This window comes from Eumetopias jubatus, unplaced genomic scaffold (assembly GCF_037043125.1).
Source record: "Eumetopias jubatus isolate StellerSeaLion01/CBP00866 unplaced genomic scaffold, mEumJub1_p1.0 scaffold_13, whole genome shotgun sequence".
Taxonomy (NCBI): domain Eukaryota; kingdom Metazoa; phylum Chordata; class Mammalia; order Carnivora; family Otariidae; genus Eumetopias; species Eumetopias jubatus.
In genome coordinates, this window is record NW_028274819.1 from 10309732 (window position 1) to 10326046 (window position 16315).

A 16315-nucleotide genomic window follows, 5' to 3' on the forward strand; every position below is an offset into this window, starting at 1 on the left:
AGGGAGAGAGACGGGGAACAGCCAGTCGGTGGAATCACAACATGCTGAACATCTATGGCCTAAACTTGCTAACCAACATGGGTGCGCTTCATTGTGCCCCCAATAATTACAATAGCAACATCAAGGATCGCTGATCACAGAGCACCATAACACATATAATCAAAATGAGAAAGTCTGAAATGTTGCGGGAATTACCAAAATGTGACACACAGACATGAAGCGAGCAAAGGCTGTTGAAAAAAGTGGTGCCAACATCCTCGCTTAACATGAGTTTGCCACAAACCTTCTATCTGTAAGAAACACGGTATCTGTGAAGCGCAATAAAGCAAGGTATGCTTATGGTTGCAACAAAGACCATATGGCCCTCAAAATCTAAAATATTTATTATCTGGAGCTTCACAGGAAAAGTTTGCCCACCCCTGTGCTAAAATGCCTCTGAATGATGAGTTTTACAGAGCAACCTTCTGACGTGGTTAGACTGAATTAATGGCCCTCCCTCTATCTGTGCCTTTTACCAGGACACTTTGCAGTGCTTTCCCACCTGGGCTCTGGGCTCAGTCATATGACTTGCTTTGACCAATGGGAGTCCAAGAGAACACAATACAAGCAAAGGCTTGAAGTTAAGATTGCACAATGGAGCTCATTCTTCTGCTCCTCGACCACTGTCATGTGAACAGACCCAGGCTAGTCCTCTGGACGATGACTCATGAGAACCAGGACAGCCCAGTCAGTCCAGCTGAGACCAGCCTAGGTTAGCCAAAAGCCCCAAATCCCAAGATCATCACAGCTGCCTGGCTGACCCACAGATGACCACAGACACATGAGCAAGCCCAGCAGAAATCACCTGAACCCGCCCAATCAGCTGAACCCCAAGGCTCAAGAGCCGTGTAACTATTTATTGGTACCTGCCACTGAAGTTTGGTGGTAGTCTGTTACACATTATTCTAGCAAAAGAAAGCTGATACCATGGGCATATGAATTTTAAAAAATTTCTTTTGCCAAAACAGGCTAAGGAACATTTTTATTCTTCTGAGGGCAGTTAAGGGATCTGTGCTGAATAAAGCACAGAAGTCCAGGGGCGTATGGGTGGCTCAGTTGGTTAAGCGTCCAACTCTTGGCTTCGGCTCAGGTCACGATCTCAGGGTCATGAGATCAAGGCCCATGTTGGGCTCCCTGCTCAGCGCGGAGTTTGCTTGTCCTCCCTCTACTCCTCCCCCGCCCCCCTGACCCCAGGTGCACATGCATACATGCACACACGTTCTCTCTCTTTCTCTCTCTCAGCTAAAATAAATAAATAAAACCCGAAAAAAAAAAAAAAGCACAGAAGTCTGGAACTCCAAGGGTTGGGGTGGGGAATCAGATCGCACCTTGAATTTCTACAAAAATAGCTTATACTCATAACGGCACTCAATAAATATCTTTATTTGTTCTGTGGTTCAAGCTGCCCACTGGGTCAAGTAAATGCTAAGGCCAGGACTTGACATTCTTCTTATCTGGGAAGAGATCTAGCTACACAGACTCTACCATGTACGGAAAAAGAATTCAATTTATTTCCTATTTATAAAATGTAAAAAAAGCCACCTTAGGTATAAAATCTAAATGTCTACAGTGTGATCAGTCAGGAGCTCAGAAATGTCACTCTTTGCATCCATTAATTATGTTTGCTGCAAAGAAAGCAGGTGCCAGGAGCCCCTCCTGTACCAGGCTAAGTGACAGCCTCCCAAGGATCAAGCCTCACAGCACTGTGTGAAAAGAGGGGCAGAGAGCAGGAAAGGAAAAGGGGCAGAACCGAGGTGGAGGCCGGGGAGGGTTATGTACTGAAGCCTGTATTGGGAAACACTTTGATTTGCAAGACGGAAGATCTTCCTTCTTGATGGCTGAACACAAGTGGCCGGAGACTGTCCTAGTAAAGTCAAGGTGCTTCCTGTGCATAGGGCCAACGCCCACCCCACAGAGCCACAAACATAGCCTCTGTCAGGAAGGAAAGGCATCCATCCATCAGTGTGACAAGAAGCGGTCACCTTTGGACTTGGGTGAACTCGCTGCGCAGCCATAACGAGTCCTGGTAGAAGCGAGGATCGCCCAGTCTCACAGCTGTCCGCTTGTAGAAGTAGCAGTAAAACACCGCCGCTGTGGGCAGTACGCAGGAAAGAAGCGTCAGTGATGCTCCTGAATATCCGTTTCAGGCTAAGAACACAACCTAACGGGGCGCCTGGGGGGCTCAGTCGTTGAGCGTCTGCCTTCAGCTCAGGTCATGGTCCCAGGGTCCTGGGATCGAGCCCCGCATCGGGTTCCCTGCTCGTGGGAAGCCTGCTTCTCCCTCTCCCACTCCCCCTGCTTGTGCTCCTTCTCTCTCTGTGTCTCTCTGTCAAATAAATAAATAAAAAATCTTAAAAAAAAAAAAAAACACAACACAACCTAACAAGGCGGAGGGGCCCTGCCCCCTGATTTCCCAGTGCCTCCCTTGCAAGGGCAGCCGGCCACCATCCCTCCTGCTCTTGTCATGGCTGTTTTACTCGTCCCATGCTGGCCGTGATGGACTGTGAAAGCCAGGATCGCGGCCCTTAGTTGCCTGAGCCATGGGTGCCACTGAAGGGAGGCCTGAGGTTGCTCTGGTCCTTACCTAGTCTCTGGAATACAAACAGCGTTTGAAGTCCATCTGTCCAGACAAAGCGGTTGGAGTTTTTCCAGCGTAAGTTCTGAAGGAGACATGAGTAGACAGGGAAAGGTTAGTGACCAGATGAGGCCCTAGAATCTCCAACTTGGTTAGCTGCAGAAATGCCGCTTGGTTTCAAATCAGGCTAATCTCAGCCTCCTTTCTTCCCACAACCCCAAGGAGTGTTTTTCAAAGGAGCTTCAAACTCCCTTTTCTGTGCAAAGGAAATACCCTTTTAACCCTGGAGGAGAGAGTTTGAACTAAGCTATTTATTCCCTTTCATTCCATAGCCTTTTCCAAGGAGAAGTGATACACATTATCTCAGTTCAGTGTGGTCACTGTCTTTCCTTGAAGATCTCAAGCTCAGTTCCTGTCAGATAAAGGCTTAGTACACTCAGGGTTTAATCAGATTAACAGCTTTATATCACAAAGTACAAAGCCAGGACCTATTTTGGCCCCAAGAACCAGAGCAGAGACAATCCTCTTCAGGAAGCGCTTAGAGACTCTGGCACTGCTATTTCTTTCCCGTGAGCTCTACTTCTCTCTGGAGTAACAAGGGCGACTTAAGAGAAGGTTCAGTCTAAGAAGGTGGCTTTAGTAGAGAAGTGACTAGAGAACCCTGAGGTTTTAATGCGTTCCATCAAAATAAGTATGAGAAACACCGGCAATACCCAAAGAGATGGAACAATTCGTGAAGCAGGAGAATCTGAACCATGAAAACTGGGATCTGCTGTGAGGCCGTGTCAGCACCTTGGAGATGAGTCCTTCTGGTGTGATGGGCACAGAGCAGAGGGCATGAAGCACTAAAGGGCAAGTGACACTCTTGGCCTGGCCATTTCCCACGGGACACCAATGTCTAAGAATACCTTGTCCCAACACCCACCTGCCCAAACAGCTAATGATTAAACACAGTCACCTTCCTGTTTTACCAGGACTGTTTTGGGGCAAAGGTGAACAGAATATTCCAGAAGTGTCCCCTGACTCTTGGATAAGGCAGTTCTTTAACACAAAAGGTTGGGCAGAAGTGCCTTATGCAACTTCCCCAAGCCCAGGCGGCACCACATTCATTCACCACAAACACACCTGTTTCCTGTCAAGGTTTCTGTGAGATGTAAAAAATTGAGGCTGGATTCCTAGAAAAAAGATACTTCTAGCCCCTTAAGGATTCAGGAACTCAAGAGCTCCGCTCTTACCATGACCCAGACATGAAGGGAGATGCTGAGGGCGAAGTACACAGCTGTGAGGATGATGGTCCCTTTGAACTTGTGGAAGAGGAGGTTGACCAAGCCAGCCTGGAAGACGAAGGTGTTGAAGAACATAAGGAAAATGATGATGATGTTGAAGAGGATTGCGATATCCTGGATGCTGCAGACATCAAACAAAATACAGCCAAATGGAGATCTGTGGGACGACCCAAGAGCTGGCCCTAAGTCCTAAGGGACACCATGAAGTCTGGCCTTCCCTGTGCTCTAGGCCCCTGAAACCACACCCCCCCCCCCAACAGTGGCATGCGCTTTGGGTCCCAAATGACATGAGTCTCGAACTCCCTGCTGGCCCCATCAGTGAGGTGCAGCCCACAGACAAAGCTTTCCTGCTCTGGTGCTCTTAACCTTCTAGACACTTGGGAGGAGAAGCTGCTTTCTTCCCTATATCCAGAAAAAGCCAGCCCCGCCTGTCACATAACCTGGGCCTGCCAGACATTTCCGCCTAGACAGATGGCAACACCTTTCCCTTGATCTTTGCACGGCTGGTGTCTTAGGGCCATTCAAGTCTCAGTTCCAATGTCTCCTCTTCTGAAACCCTCCTTTAACCCCACTGCCTCAAGGAGCCCTCCCCTCTCCGCCCCACCCGCTTTCCATCCACTGTACATTTGTTACTATTCAAAATTATCTTTAAAAAAATGTATTCATTGTCTTTTTCCATTTGAGTGGAAATCCTGTGAGAGCAGGAAATTGTCAGCTTTACTACTGTACCTAGAACACTGTCTGGCAGGCCAATGAACGCTCGTTGAATGAAGGAAGACAGTGTCAAAGACTGATTTTCTGTTAATAACTTGCCTCGTGGAGTCTATCAATCATTGTGGAAGAAAAATGCCAACAGCTTCATCCCATATACATAACAGATTTGACTGCCCTTTGAGCTCACTGTTCTGTAATCCTCTTTCATAGCAATGTAAGATAATACTTCTACTCACAGACTGAGAAAATAACCCTCTGACTGCTCCCTGGATCCCAGACCCTTATTAGAAGCATATAAATACAGGATCTGTGACATGTCTGTGGAGTACCCAAGATACATGAAATTTTATTTTCCCTAAGATTTCTCTATTAATAACTTTAAAATGCTAAATCACAATTGTCAGAGCTTTCAAACCGCTCGGGTTCAGCTGTCCAGTCCCACCCACTGAACTCACATGAAGAGCACCAGCTGGATGACAGGAGCCATCCGGAGTAGCTCCGAGAAGGAATTGACAAAGAGGTCATAGGACAGCAGCAGGAACTGCAGGGAGAGCACCAGGCTATAGTTACTGGTCTGGAGCATCTTCCTTCTGCTTTATTGGGTCCCCAGGGGCACACTCCACAGTTCCCCAGAAGACAGCTCCTGGCTTTCTCCCCAGCACTGAGGAAGAAGCACTAGTTCCTCAAATCAGAGCTGTTTTCCTTGCTCTAAGACAAGGGCCTGTTGAGGCAAAAAGGAAAAAAGAGAGAGAGAGAGAGAGAGAGAGAGAGAGAGGTGGTTAGAAATTCATTAATAGAGTAAATATTTACTGAGGACCTGCTACATGCCAGGTCCCATTCTAGCTGCTTGGGATACATCAAAGACCAAAACCACTACCACCTCCCAAAAAACCCAACTAGTCATTCCTAGGGACCTTTACCCTCAAACTTTCTGCATGCCTGGAAACTTCTAAATGCAGAGCTCTTTCTTTTTTCTTTAAGTTTTAATTTATTCATTTTAAGTAGTCTCTACATCCAACGTGGGGCTCGAACTCATGACCCTGAGACCAAGAGTCACATGCTCCTCCAACTGAGCCAGCCAGGCGCCCCAACGCAGAGCTCTTTCCACTTTTGAGTTCAAAGGAATCTAGGAGCACTACAAAGAGTGACTGTCTGGGTCATGCAGTTAATACTAGTTCTAATACTAATTGCAGCAGCAAACCTTTATATAATCACTTACAGTATGCTAGGGACTATTCTTTTTTTTTTTTTTTTTTTTAAGTAATCTCTACATCCAACATGGGGCTCAAACTCATGACACTGATCCCCAATATCAAGTCACGTGTTCCACGGACTGAGCCAGCCAGGCACCCCTGCCAGGGACTATTCTAAGCACTAAAATTCTGTAACTCTCAAAATAACCCCATGAAGTAGAAGACACACTATTATTACTCTACCCATTACACAGATAGGACAACTGAGGCTCGGAGAGGTAAAATAATTTGTCCTAGGTCACACTGCTAGCAGCAGTGACAGAGCTGGGATTGGGATTCAGGCAGCTTGGGTCCAGAGTCTGTGCTTTTAACCAATGCCCAAAGCTGCCTCTCATTTAACAGACAGGCTGATATGTACTAGGTGGGAAAGATGTTGGTGCAGAAGTGGGAAGTGGTGCAGGCAGGGCAGAGGAAATAGTGCTCTCCTGCAAAACTCTATGTTTAAGGGGGTGGCAACACAGTGGCACCAGGTAAGGGGGGCTGGGTCTTTACTTTCACATAATCCAAGGCCCAGAAATTGCTCTGCCAGGTGTCCTGTGACCCCTCCAGCTGGGTCAAATCTATAAACAAATTTCAAAATGCTCTGAGGTGTAAGAGGATGAGATTAAATGAACGTCTGCAAAATGTTTTACAATTTACAAGCTCTTTTTATATTCGTCAGGTTACTTAATCCTACACCCATTTTGAGAAGCAGCCGTTAGTATGAATTTAATCCCCATACCACACAGAGGCTCTGAGAGGTTAAGGAACCGCATCCCCCTCAGCTGGTGGAGAAGTCCCACCTTGGTGGCTGCATGATGGCACTTTCTCTGAGCGGACAGCTATCACCTACTACCAGCACCGTGATACACTTGGCGACCAGGACAATTTCCTTTAATCCTCGCAACTACTCTGCAAGGTGGGAAAGAAGGAGCCCCCCCGTTATACAGGCAAGAACCCAGGGTCAGAGTTCAAGTCGTGCCTCCAGGTCGCAGGGGAGCAGAGCCAGGCTTCACAGCGGGGGGATGACACCAAAGCCCCGCGCTCTAAACCACGACTTCACGGGCCACCGCGGCGGGCTGTCGTGAGGATCCGTGACAGAGAACCGCCCGCCGCCAACTCTACGGGAAGGAGGCCCATCGCCTCCGCTTTAAGGAGGCAGAGATTCGCGAGGTAACGGAGCCGTCTTCGGTCTGTCCACGCTCCCTGCCGCGTTCCCTTTGTCCCCAGAGCAGCTTTCCTCCCAATCCTTCCCAATCCACCTCAAAATGCGGCTCCCTTGGCAAACCCCCCCCCAAAAAAAACCAAAAAAACACCCCAAACAGTAAAAACAAAAATTCCGATTCTGGTCACCTCACCCACTCCTCAAGCACTCTCACCTCAAAGCCCCAACGTCGGTTGTCATGGGGACGCCGTCCTGGCTTCCGGAAACCGGTTTTAAATCCCGGAAGTAGGGCGCCTGGGTGGCTCAGGCCCTAAGCGTCGGCCTTCGGCTCAGGTCATGATCCCGGAGTCCTGGGATCGAGCCCCGCGTCGGGCTCCCTGCTCCGCGGGAAGCCTGCTTCTCCGTCTCCCACTCCCCCTGCTTGTGTTCCTGCTCTCGCTATCTCTCTCTGTGAAATAAATAAATAAAATCTTTAAAAAAAAAAAAAAATAAATCCCGGCAGTAGATGGCGGACGCGGGCTCCGTCTGTACCGTGTTATCCGCCGGTCCTCGGTTTTCGCTCCGCGCTCTGTGGCCAGCCCGGCTGCCATATCTGGCCGCCGCTTTCCTGGGCCCGCTCCTCTCCTGCTCCCGGCGACGCCGCGTCCAGCTCCTGACCTTCCCAGACGCTGCCCCGCGGCCTTGCTGAGGGCCAGTCCCCGGCGAGAGGCTTCGCGTCCGCCCACACACGAGCTGGGGGTGAGGGACCGGGCCGAACTGTTGGCGGCGCTCCCTGGGGAAGACACGCCCGCGAAGGAACTGGAGGTGGGAGTCTGCAACCTCTGACTTCATTTCCCAGGGGGCCGCGCGCGCGCCCGGAAGTGCTGTGAGCCTATAAGAGAAGGAGGCGGCTCGGTTCAGAGCCCTGGGGCTGCGGCGCGGTCTGCACGGTCGCGCCCCTCCGGCAGAGTCCGGGATTCCATCCGCCTGCAGTCCTGGTAGCTTCCGCGCCGGGTGGCGAGAGGCGGGTCTCGGAGACCCCTGCGACCCACTGTGGTTCGGGGGTGAGAAAGAGCTCGGATGGGGAGTTCAGGGATCTGGGTTCGAGCGCTGGCTCCGCTACTACCTCTCCGCGCTGTCGCTACCCTTCACTCGGCCTCAGCTTTCTCCTGTAGGAAATGGACACCGTTGTCCGCGCCCTTCCTTCTACAGGTGTGGTGTGGTTGTACAGGCACGAAAGCGCTTCGGGAGTCGCAGTCAGCAGGCGGAGCCCCTCGCCCCAATTGTCACCGAAGGTTAGCTAGGACCAACAGCCCTTCGTCCCCGCAGAAGAGTCGGGGATCGGGCTCCGGGTTCCTGGAACGGTTCTCCGGACACCTGAGTCAGACCGGGGCCGTCTGGAAGGGCGGGTCTGTAATCACTGTGGCGCCAAGGAGCGCCTTGCCTGTCTACGTCCCGACTGAAACTTAGGGGCCCTCACTCCTGAGCCCTGACTTTACAGAAGCCACGTTTGGACGTGAGGAGTCCTTGGAGCTGAGGGAAGCGAACCCGAGTTCCTGTACCAGCTCTGCCACTCATCGTGGCCAAGTCGCTTTCCTTCTTTGGGTTCCAGTGATTTTGATCTGTAAGAGAAGAGTGTAGGACTTGAACGCGAAGTCTGATTCTCAGGGTTTCCAAAATCCCCACCATTCATCCTGGAAGCGGGGGCAACAAATTGACTTTCTGTTCCTTCATCTATTTGTAGTTCTAAATTATAAAAGTAATATTGTAAGAGTTTGGAATAGAGCCTTTTCCTAAGATCAAGGGCTGAATGGAAGCTTACCCATTTCTTACACCGAGGCCTGATCTCTTTTACAGCAGCCAGGGAGAATCGTTTTTTGTCAAGGGACTGAGGAGAGTATTAGGTTGGAGAGTACATTTCTTAGATCATGGTCGATAGAGTAAGACACACCGCCTGCATGGTTTTTGCATTTTTAAAAGATTAACACAAATGAAAAGGATAATATTTTCTGATTTGTACAAATGACCTGAACCTGAAGTTTCAGTGCCCCTAAATAAAGTTTTCTGGGAACATGGCTGTGTTCGTTTGTGAAGGTACTGTTTATGACTGCTTTTGCACTACATCAGAAGAGTTGATGACAGAGTTGGGAGAGAGACTTTGGCCTGCAAAGCCTAAAATATTTTCCATTAGGCCCTTATAGAAGGGCATGCTGACTTCTGCCTTAGCATGGGGCTCTACAAAGTGCAGACAGAATCAGAGACCAAACAATGGTGAGCACATCCTGAAATCATAGCACAACCTACTTTCTTGGAATAAATGATAGAATATTCTCGGTGTTAGGGTTGCAATTTTACTGCATTCTTCTTTTTTCTTCTGCACTTTCGCGTAGAGGTAGGGTCATCTGCGTACTGTGAGCAGTATAACATCATAGCCTGTTGTCAGAAAAGTGTCCCAATTGTGAACTCTAAGTCTGTCCCAGAGCAGTAATCCAGGACCTCTTCGAGAAGGGTGGACACAGCCCTTTTGGATGATATTTACTTTTGTTTTTTCTTCTCCAAAGGAAAAGGAAGTCATGAAAGATAATTGTCTGGTGGATGGAGCCTGCTGACCAAATGCTTCATGCCGACCTCACCGGGAGGTGACTGAACATCTGGTGACCTGAAACTTTCTCTGCTCTTACGGGGCCTAAGGGGACACCTCTGAGGCTGGGTGGCAAATCTCTGAGCTTAGTAGTTGAGTCATGAAACTTCTAGGAAGATGGTGGCATTATTTTCCCTTGGCCTTATGGAAGCTTGTTTTTCCCCCAGCCCCTCGGATCTTCCTTTCTCAGTGACTACTGCCAACTCGGGTCACATTGTGAGAGTTCAGTGTCTGTTTCTGGTTAGGTGGACACCTGCTGTGGAAAGAGTTGGCATAGCCTAGTATCAGGGCCACCGACAGGCCTGGGCTGCCATGAAGGCCACGAGCTTCAGGCTGTAGTTTGTAGGTAGGATGAACTGCTGTGACAACACCAAGAAAAGGAGAATACTTTGCTCTCACAGTGTCCTTATGGACATTTTCTTACTTGCCCTTTCGACAACCTGTGGTCAAGGAAAAAACAGGAGCCTTGAAGCCAAACAGACAAGGCTTTGAAACTTCCTGAAACTTACTGGGTCCTAATGCTGGTATTTAATCTTCCCGAGCCTTGGTTTCCTCGTCTATAAGATGGGGATGATAACTGCTCATGGGAGCAAATAGGATCATAATGTTCATGGGTTCTAGTGGGGTGTCTGCTCCTAGCTGCTCTTCAGTATATTCTTATTACCATGACTTTCTTTCAGGTGAGACGACCGAGTCCTCCAAATGCTAAGTGATTTGCTCAAGGTGCCCCACTTCATAAGAATTGGAGCCTCGGCCACCACTCTGTCAGCTTGTCACTAAGTCTAAAGGTGAGGAATCAAGTGTTTCATCGCCATGGGAGTTCTTGGCTGTTTCAGGGACTTCCTTTTCTGTTAGCTGGTTCAGATTGAGGGATCTCAACTGCAGGATGCCACAGCGTCCCCTCCTTGGTGTGAGTCTGCGGGACAGGGTGACAGCCTTGAGAGTTAGGCCCGTGCTGCCTACACGCCCCCTGAACGCAGACGTGGTCCCGTGGCTTTGTGTGTGTGCCTGCCAGCCCGCACCCCAGCTGCCTGGTTTGTAAGAGCAGCTGCTCAGGGCCCTAGACATTTGTCTTGAAATCAGAGTTGGGGTTTCTGAGTTTATCAAGGACATGGAGAAATCTCAAAATAAACTCTTGCTTTCTAGACCATGAGTTCTTGCTTCCTCTTTTCTCTTCTGAACTTTCCTCACAGGAAGAGAAAGCAGAAGTCTCAGGCCCAGAGACATCTGAGGGCTGCTGTCCAATTCAAGGTGTGGAGTGTGGGGACCCCAGAGGGAAGTCCCGATCTTACTTCCTCAGTGGGAGGATTAGCCTCGCAGAGTTCACCGTCTGGCGAAGAACTTACCTGTAGAAGTGGGAGATCATAGGACTTCCTCTCCGCTGGCCTAACAGTGTGTTGGCTCCTTGCAGATGATAATTTTGCCTCCTTCTGGTAGAACTGAGGGCCTAGGCATTTGTGTGATCTAGCCTGGATTTGGATTCCTGTCCCTTCTTTTTGTGGGGTGGATTCTTTACCTTTTGGTTCTGTGAAGGGAGGCTAATCCCAGGGCTTTGGGCCGAGAGACTTGACATCCGGCCCTTCTCCAGAGCCGGCCCCAGCACTGTGTGCTGCCAGGTACTGGGGTGGGGCCATCCTTACTGTCCACAATCAGAGGTCAGGCCTACCCAGCACTCCAGGTCTCATGGGGCGGTGCCCAGGCTGGTGGCAGGAGAACTAAAGTGAAAAGTGTCCACCCTTCCAGCAAGAGCGAGCTCGGTGTTACTCCTTTAGCTGGTAGGTGAGGTGCACTCAAGCACGCAGAGCCAGCAGGGACGTGTGACGTCTGCTTCTTCCAGGAGCACCTGCTCAGAATGGCCATGGGATGGTTCTACCTGTCCTTCTACTCACTGTGGTTCCTGGGCTTGATGTGTATCATCCTCACCATCTATTGGATGCATTTGTGGCATGGTGGCTTTGCCTGGGATGGCACCATTCTCATGTTCAACTATCACCCAGTGCTCATGGTTGTTGGCTTAGTGGTACTCTACAGTGCTGGTGAGTACGAGGTCATGGCAGACATTCCATGACCCAGACCCGGCTGGGGCAGAGCTCTCCCTTCCCGGGGCTGGCCTTTGTCACTGTTGGGTTTGGGGCTCCGGGAGTGGGGTAGGTCGGGCTGCCTCTGGGCCCAGGTGTCATTTGCAGGAAGAAGTAGTGAGAATGGGGGCGTCTGAGGAGGGTAGCTTTACAGATTCTCTAGGGCAGGGATTGACAGACTTTGTCTGTAAAAGGCCAGATGGCAAAGGCTTTACAGGCCATATGACCTGAGTTGCAACTGTTCATCTCTGTTACTGTATTGTGAGTAGCCATAGATAACCCCAAAACATGTTCGTGGCTATGTTCCAACAAAACTGCTTACAGAAACATGTGGCAGGCTGGATTTGGCCCGTGAGCTGTAGTTTGCCAACTTCTGCTTTAGGGAGCAGGAGATTGAAGCCTTTCATGCCCTGGTCAGGTCCTTCCACGAGGAAGCTGCTTACTCCCGCCAGACCCATCTTTGCCCCATGCATTCAGAGCTGGGCCTCGGGGCCCAGGGGAGCCTCATTTCCCCGCTTGTAAAATGGGAACGATGATAACGTCGATCGCAGTAGTGTGGGGCAGCACGAGGGGAAGAGGCCGGGCCCTGGGATGTTCTCTTCTGCAGCCTCGCTGGTGTACCGCCTGCCGCAGTCCTGGGCAGGGCCCAAGCTGCCATGGAAGATTGGCCACGCGGCCCTGCACCTGCTGGCCTTCATCCTGACCGTGCTGGGGCTGGTCGCCGTCTTTCAGTTCCACCGCCACTCCAAGGTCGCCAACCTCTACTCCCTGCACAGCTGGCTGGGCATCGTCACCGTCTTCCTGTTTGCCTGCCAGGTGCGTGCCCTCCCTCGGGTTCCTGCTGCCGGCTGGCGGCTGGGGGCTCTGGTTGGGGCTGCCCTTTCACCCGCACCGCACACCCCCTCTGCTCACCGCCTGGAGACGGCCCCGCAGGGCACACCCCATAGCGTCAGCAGCTGAAATGGCCGGAGGAGACTGCCGGTTCCCACACTCACCTGCTCCTTCTCTTACTTGTCACGCTGCCCCTCTGTCGTCCTGGAGCACGCTCAGCTGCCCCGATCACAGCACACGCCACGCTGACGCTAGGTCATCTTTGCCACCTTCCCCATTCCCACCTTTCTTTGAACCAGAAGCAATTCTGCAAGTGGTTTCCGCATTCTGAGGTCAGCCCCGTACAAGTGAGGAGTTTTATGGGCCAGGACTGGAAGGAAGCAGAGACGTACAAGGATGGCTGGGCTTTCGGGAGACCGGGCTTGTAGCTAAGCATTTCATGGAACATTCTGGTTTGGCGAAGAAGGCAACCACAGTGCAGAAGCTAGGGGCGGCACCTGGTGGGAGGTGTGAGCTGGGAAAGAAGGGTGAGGGACCATTGCAGGGTAGGAGGTCGTGGTGGGGCGGGATGGCCCGCTGCACCTCTGGGCCCAGCACAGGGCCGTCAGGTTCTTCCTCCCTGTGTTCACAGTGGTTCCTGGGCTTTGCCGTCTTCCTGCTGCCCTGGGCGTCCATGTGGCTGCGCAGCCTCCTTAAACCCATCCACTTCTTCTTTGGCGTCATCATCCTCTCCCTGTCCGTTGCATCTGTCATTTCCGGCATCAATGAGAAGCTTTTCTTCAGTCTGTGAGTGGGATGGGGCCCCCAACTCTGACATGGAGGGGAACGCATAGGGTCTTCAAAAGGTGTACCCTGTGATCATAGGACTTAGCCAAGGGAGGGGAGCCTTTGGGGTTGGGATTGTTCCTGATCTGGAAGGTCCTGGAGTCTTTAGGTTGAGATCGGTAAATTGGTCAGCAAACGTGTATCTACCATCAAACTGACTTAGTACCTACTGTGCGTCAGAAACTCTTCTAAGCACCTTAAATTTAATCCTTTAATCATTTTACAACATAGATACTGTTGTCATTGCCATTGCCATTTACAAAGAAGGGAACTGAGGCACAGAGAGGTTAAGTAACTTACCTAAGGGCACACAGCCAGTAAGCGGCAGAGCTGGGGTTTGGGTTAAGATTACAGCCTGCATGCCTCACCACTACCATCCCCCATTCTTTTAAGACAGGGGGTGGGTAGTGAAAGCAAATAAGGTAGGAGGTCAGACTGGGGTTTAAGTCTTGGCTATGCCATTTACTAGTTACTAGTTTTCTGATGCTGGGCAAGCTCACCTGCCTCTCTGAGCTTCAGTTCCCTCAGAGGTAGAAAGCAGTCTGTAGATATTTGCGTGGTGGTAGGGACTTAGTATGTTAACGTTCCAGGTCATAGATGGTCCTTGGAAGCTTTTCTCACCATCTGCTAATGGTGTTGGGCAAACACAGGTGGAAAGTCTCTCAAGGGCCCACCCTGTTTTGTCATCTTCAGGAAGAATGCCACCCAGCTATATTCCAGTCTGCCCAGTGAGGCTGTCTTTGCCAACAGCCTTGGGATGCTGGTGGTGCTCTTTGGGCTCCTGGTGTTCTACATCCTCCTGGTTTCATCTTGGAAACGCCCAGAGCCAGGGATCCTGACTGAAGGACAGGTATGGGGTCCTGGTCTCCCCTTCCAGGCTGGGGTAGGGCCAGGTTTCGAGAAGGGTCACCCAGGAAAGTCTCGGGCCTTGCCAGGAAGAACACTCAGTAGCGTGGTGGGAAACCAAGTAGCTTGAAGGTGGGGTTAGGTTGGCTGATGGGGAGCCCTGGTATCAAAGTAGCGCATCCCAGCCGTTGTGGCAAATGCAGCTGCTCAGGCTCAGGGGGCTCCGGGGGCCTGTCTCTTGGGAGAGGACTGGTCTTTATGCCCCTCCCCAACTTCCTGTGGTTTCATGAGGGGAAAGTGTGGCCTTCTCTCCCTCAAGGAAGGGCTTGGGCATGGTGAAAGGGTGTTGTAATTTCTACTCTTCCAGCCTTGGGGCTAGTCTCGAGGGGCGGGAGCTTATCTAACGGGCGCTTGCCGAAGGGGTGAGTGCTTGGGGTAGGTTTTGCCTGTTCTTGGCCACTCAAAGTGCCTGAAGGATGCGGTGAGATGGGGTATCTATCAGGCCGAGGGGCTCTGGGTCATCCCTGAAAGCCGTGGTGGCTTGGATGGGGACCGCTCTGCAGGTTGGGGGTCTATCTGAACAGCTCAGGCCCCGGGGGGGCTCCTGCATGTTAGGGGCTATTCTGATGTGAGGCTGTTAACTGCCGTGCCTCTGCCTGTCTTTCCAGCCCCTGTTGCCTGATGGGGAGTGAGCCAGGAGCAGGTGGAGGTGCTTCCCCTCAGTAGCTCTGCTCTGCCTGGGACTCCTGTCTGGTTTCAGCAACACTTGCCCTGGGCTCCGGGCCCAGACGTCTTCTGGCCTCCATGTGGGGCCTGCTCCCTCCGCCAGTGTGCTGCCCACCCGCTTTGCTTGGTGGCTTCAGCTTCCGTGCTCCTTCCTGGCCTCAGCTTCTTGGTCTTCATTTACATACGGCCCCCCTGGCCCCACCACAGCTGCTCCTGCTGCCCCCGCTCTGCGTGTGAAGTCAAGCTGACTTCCCCTCGAGAGCCCTAAGGATGTGGTAGAAACTCTCGACAGCGCGGATGAGCCGGGACTCAAGTGCAGTCTGCATGTGAAAAGTGAGGGACGCGGCGGTGTCCAGCAGCTTTCCCTTAAAGGCCTGCATTTCCTTTGGGCCACCCCCACCGTGGGGTGGGCATCATCCGCTGTTACCTCGAGCCAGCCCAGCTGCACGTGAGGCTGGGCACACACATCTTGAGGTGACGGAAGGAGAGCGGGGAGAATGGCAGCAGAGCGGTGGAGGGGCTGACTGCCCTTTGCCGTTCTGTTTCATGCCCGCCTGCGTTGGGACTGTGCGGCTCCCCTCCGCTGCTACAGCCCTGGCCTACATCCTGGCCTTGCCCCGTGACATGCAAACCCGTCACAGTCAGGCAACCCGACGAACCCTGGCAGCCTGCTCCCTCAACAACAGCCTGTCCCCCGGCTGTCCAGGAGGGCTGAGCGCCAGGGGGGCCTCAGGCTTCCTTTGCTGCCCCTCCCCGGATCAGGGCTTCTCTGCCCTTCCCCGGGCAGGCTGGCAGAGCCCCAGCCCGGCTCATTTTCACTCTCCAGCTCACCGCGAAACAAGCCAGAGTTGTGGTGCATCATGCCCAGCAGATCCCTGGGGCCACGGCCACTTTCTAAGGCGCTCCCTGCTGAGTGTCAAGCTGCCTCATTTCCCACTCGGGCGACTTGGGTGGCCAAATCCAGTCTCCTGTTCCACTAGAGGGTGAGCAGCTACTTGCCTCCCGAGGAGAAGCTGGGGTTGGGGTGCTGGAGTACTTGCTCCTCTCTTCTGTGATGGCACTGTGGCTTTTCCCACCCTCTCCGAATGAGCCCTGCCAGGCCCCGGGCTCCATACTGCCGTCCTTAGTGACAAGCAGCAGGACACCGGGGGCTTGGGTGCACTTGCCCCGGCAGGTGGAGACGAGGCTAACGGTCCACCCCACCCTCACGTGGCTGGCCCACTGGCAGGCCTGTGACTGGACTTCCCGAGGGGATGGAGCATTTGAAGCCATTGGGATGACTGCCAGACACCTCAGTCAACATGACCAGCGCCCCCTCTTTCCATGTGGGAGGCCTGTAACCTGAAGCTTGATTTCCATTTATCATGTGTTTAAGAAT

The 16315-nt window shown here is 52.0% G+C and overlaps 2 protein-coding genes across 6 annotated transcripts; one reads left to right on the forward strand and one right to left on the reverse strand.

The window, feature by feature from the left end:
* Positions 1-1402: 1402 nt before the first annotated feature.
* TMEM138 (transmembrane protein 138) lies at positions 1403-7810 on the reverse strand. Of its 2 annotated transcripts, none has more exons than XM_028118425.2 (6): positions 7543-7810; positions 7226-7459; positions 5070-5335; positions 3850-4021; positions 2624-2699; positions 1403-2130 (listed from the first exon to the last, which is right to left on the reverse strand). In XM_028118425.2, exons 3-6 carry the CDS (start codon positions 5195-5197, stop codon positions 2018-2020), a joined length of 489 nt encoding a protein of 162 aa, XP_027974226.1. In that variant the 5' UTR covers positions 5198-5335; positions 7226-7459; positions 7543-7810; the 3' UTR covers positions 1403-2017. The 2 variants fall into 2 exon arrangements, with proteins under 2 accessions (XP_027974226.1, XP_087873803.1); XM_088017677.1 differs by having other exon boundaries at positions 2091-2365.
* A 113-nt stretch (positions 7811-7923) lies between these two features.
* CYB561A3 (cytochrome b561 family member A3) lies at positions 7924-15504 on the forward strand. Of its 4 annotated transcripts, none has more exons than XM_028118005.2 (9): positions 7924-8054; positions 9552-9644; positions 10312-10419; positions 10825-10882; positions 11469-11667; positions 12317-12525; positions 13172-13326; positions 14059-14215; positions 14880-15504. In XM_028118005.2, exons 5-9 carry the CDS (start codon positions 11484-11486, stop codon positions 14901-14903), a joined length of 729 nt encoding a protein of 242 aa, XP_027973806.1. In that variant the 5' UTR covers positions 7924-8054; positions 9552-9644; positions 10312-10419; positions 10825-10882; positions 11469-11483; the 3' UTR covers positions 14904-15504. The 4 variants fall into 4 exon arrangements, with proteins under 4 accessions (XP_027973806.1, XP_027973808.1, XP_027973809.1 ...); XM_028118007.2 differs by having other exon boundaries at positions 9552-9629; XM_028118006.2 differs by lacking the exon at positions 7924-8054 and adding an exon at positions 8093-8202.
* The last annotated feature ends 811 nt before the right edge of the window (positions 15505-16315 follow it).

What these genes read in the sequence shown, in the direction of transcription:
- TMEM138 (XM_028118425.2), bottom strand. Translation starts at nt 5,197, where the DNA reads ATGCTCCAGACCAGTAACTATAGCCTGGTGCTCTCCCTGCAGTTCCTG. An exon ending in ATCCAGCTGGTGCTCTTCAT is followed by an intron (nt 4,022 to 5,069) that starts GTGAGTTCAGTG and finishes TGATGTCTGCAG; the next exon opens with CATCCAGGATATCGCAATCC. An exon ending in GTTTGTATTCCAGAGACTAG is followed by an intron (nt 2,131 to 2,623) that starts GTAAGGACCAGA and finishes TACTGCCCACAG; the next exon opens with CGGCGGTGTTTTACTGCTAC.
- CYB561A3 (XM_028118005.2), top strand. Translation starts at nt 11,484, where the DNA reads ATGGCCATGGGATGGTTCTACCTGTCCTTCTACTCACTGTGGTTCCTG. An exon ending in TCTTCCTGTTTGCCTGCCAG is followed by an intron (nt 12,526 to 13,171) that starts GTGCGTGCCCTC and finishes CTGTGTTCACAG; the next exon opens with TGGTTCCTGGGCTTTGCCGT. An exon ending in GAGAAGCTTTTCTTCAGTCT is followed by an intron (nt 13,327 to 14,058) that starts GTGAGTGGGATG and finishes TGTCATCTTCAG; the next exon opens with GAAGAATGCCACCCAGCTAT.